The sequence below is a fragment of the Eriocheir sinensis genome, chromosome 40 (genome assembly GCF_024679095.1).
Source record: "Eriocheir sinensis breed Jianghai 21 chromosome 40, ASM2467909v1, whole genome shotgun sequence".
In the NCBI taxonomy this organism is placed as follows: domain Eukaryota; kingdom Metazoa; phylum Arthropoda; class Malacostraca; order Decapoda; family Varunidae; genus Eriocheir; species Eriocheir sinensis.
This window is the reverse complement of record NC_066548.1, coordinates 15,177,632-15,179,963: the sequence shown is the minus strand read 5'-3', so window position 1 is coordinate 15,179,963 and position 2,332 is coordinate 15,177,632. Positions and strand designations below refer to the sequence as shown.

Here is a 2,332-nt window from a genome sequence, read left to right as displayed (position 1 = left end):
GATTGAGGAGAGAGAGAGAGAGAGAGAGAGAGAGAGAGAGAGAGAGAGAGAGAGAGAGAGAGAGAGAGAGAGAGAGAGAGAGAGAGAGAGAACGGGGAGGCGGTGGCTGAATCGACAGAGTAACACCACCGCGTTCAGGAGGACGCGAGTTCAATCCCCGCCCGGTGCCACCAAGCTGGGATTTTTCAGCCACCGCCGAGTGGCTTAAAAAACTACCCACATGCTGTCCAGAAGACCACCTATCAACCCGGACTCTAGATTCTAGGATTAAAGATGAGCTCCGGGAGGGCAGCATGAGCTAATGCAAGATGGCACCACTATAAACACTCGCCTGCGCCAGAACGGGCTGGGCCGACCATCAGGACCCACCGGGAAGAAGCCTTGGGCCGACCATCAGGCCCCACCAGGAAAAAGCCTACCGGCGCTATAGGCCGCGAAGTAAAAAAAAATAAAATAAAAAATAAATAAATAAATACATATATATATATATATATATATATATATATATATATATATATATATATATATATATATATATATATATATATATATATATATATATATATATATATATATATATATATATATATATATATATATATATATATATATATATATATATATATATATATATATATATATATATATATATATATATATATATATATATATATATATATATATATATATATATATATATATATATATATATATATTGACACACACCGCAGCTCCACCACAAGATCTAACCAGAGGAAGCTGATCAACCTTAATGGAGGCGAGCTCAAACAAACCCGGCCCATCAAGGGTTACATTAATTTATCAGACAAGACCCTGACACCTGATCAAGAGGAACTACTAAACTTTGGTCTCAACTGCCATGTCATGACAAAGCCGAGGAAACACCAAAAAAGAGTAGAGTGTGAGATTCTACTCGACGACATCGCAAACCTAGCCAAGCAAGGTGAAGTTACTGTGCAGCCAACATTCCAGCAAGAAGTCGTCGCAGAAGCATCCAAATCAAGAGGAAACTGCAAAAGCAAGATCGTAGAAGAACGACACATTGAAGCCGCTAAGCAACTTAAAGCAGACCATAACATCACTGTAAGAAAAGCCGACAAATCTGCATCCTATGTCATAATGAACACCTCTGAATACATGGATAAAATGGACGACATCCTGAAGGACGAAACCAAGTTCACCAAGATAACAAAGGACCCCACAGAAAGTTTGAAAAAGAAACTAAACAAGCTGATTTCGACCAGTAACATTGCAAGCAACACCATCAAGCTCAACAAGCTTTCTGGAGAATATAAAATGGGATACTGCTACGGCAACGTGAAGATACACAAGCCTGGAAACAAACTAAGGCCCATCATATCGCAAATCCCCACGCCAACCTACACCATCGCGAAGAGGCTGTGCGCTACGCTGACACCTTATGTACCATCCACCTACAGCCTGACCTCAGCAGCTGACTTCCTTGACATCCTCAAGTCAAACAACGCGAAGGGAAACATCGCTTCTCTGGATGTGGAATCATTATTTACGAACGTCCCTGTCGACCGAACCATCGAATACATCTTGCAACGAGTTTATCATAATGACGACACCCCGAGCCTAGACATCCCTGAGCCAACGCTACGCAGCCTTCTTGAGTGCTGCACAAAAGAGGCACCATTCACCTGCCCTAGAGGTAACAAGTATCAACAAGTGGATGGTGTCGCCATGGGCTCCCCGCTGGGAGTCCTGATGGCGAACTTCTTTATGGGCTGCATAGAGGAAGAAGCCTTTAAGACCACCAAGAGACCTGATATATACTGCCGCTACATCGACGACATTTTCATCAAAACCACAAGCACCGAGGACGCCGAACATCTCAGAAGACTCCTTCAAGAATTATCCGGATTAAACTTCACCATCGAGCATAGCACCAACGGATCCATGCCTTTCCTGGATATCCTCGTCAAGCAAGATCAAGACGCCTTCAACACTGCTGTCTACGTGAAGGCTACTAACCCAGGTCACTGTCTCAATGGAAGGAGCGAGTGCCCCAAACGCTACAAAGACTCCACCATAGGGGCCTACATCCGGAGAGCACTCACCCACTGTAGTAACTGGCAGCTAGTCCACCATGAAATAGATCGGTCTACCCAGGTACTACTCAACAACGGTTTTGACAAAGAAGACATCTGCAGGCAAACCAAGAAAATAATGGATCAATGGCACGCTGCAACCAACAACACAACCGAGAAAAATAACATCAATATTTACTACAAATCACACTTCTCTACTGCGTATAAAGACGATGAAAGAATAATGAAACAAATCA

General features: G+C 42.8%; 1 protein-coding gene across 1 annotated transcript; it reads left to right on the top strand.

Moving 5' to 3' along the window:
- Nucleotides 1-885: 885 nt before the first annotated feature.
- Nucleotides 886-2,138, top strand: LOC127009435 (uncharacterized). Its single transcript, XM_050882531.1, has 2 exons — nt 886-2,023; nt 2,125-2,138. Exons 1-2 carry the CDS (start codon nt 886-888, stop codon nt 2,136-2,138), a joined length of 1,152 nt encoding a protein of 383 aa, XP_050738488.1.
- Nucleotides 2,139-2,332: the final 194 nt, after the last annotated feature.

Coding starts and splice junctions, on each gene's coding strand:
- LOC127009435 (XM_050882531.1), top strand. CDS start 886: ATGACAAAGCCGAGGAAACACCAAAAAAGAGTAGAGTGTGAGATTCTA.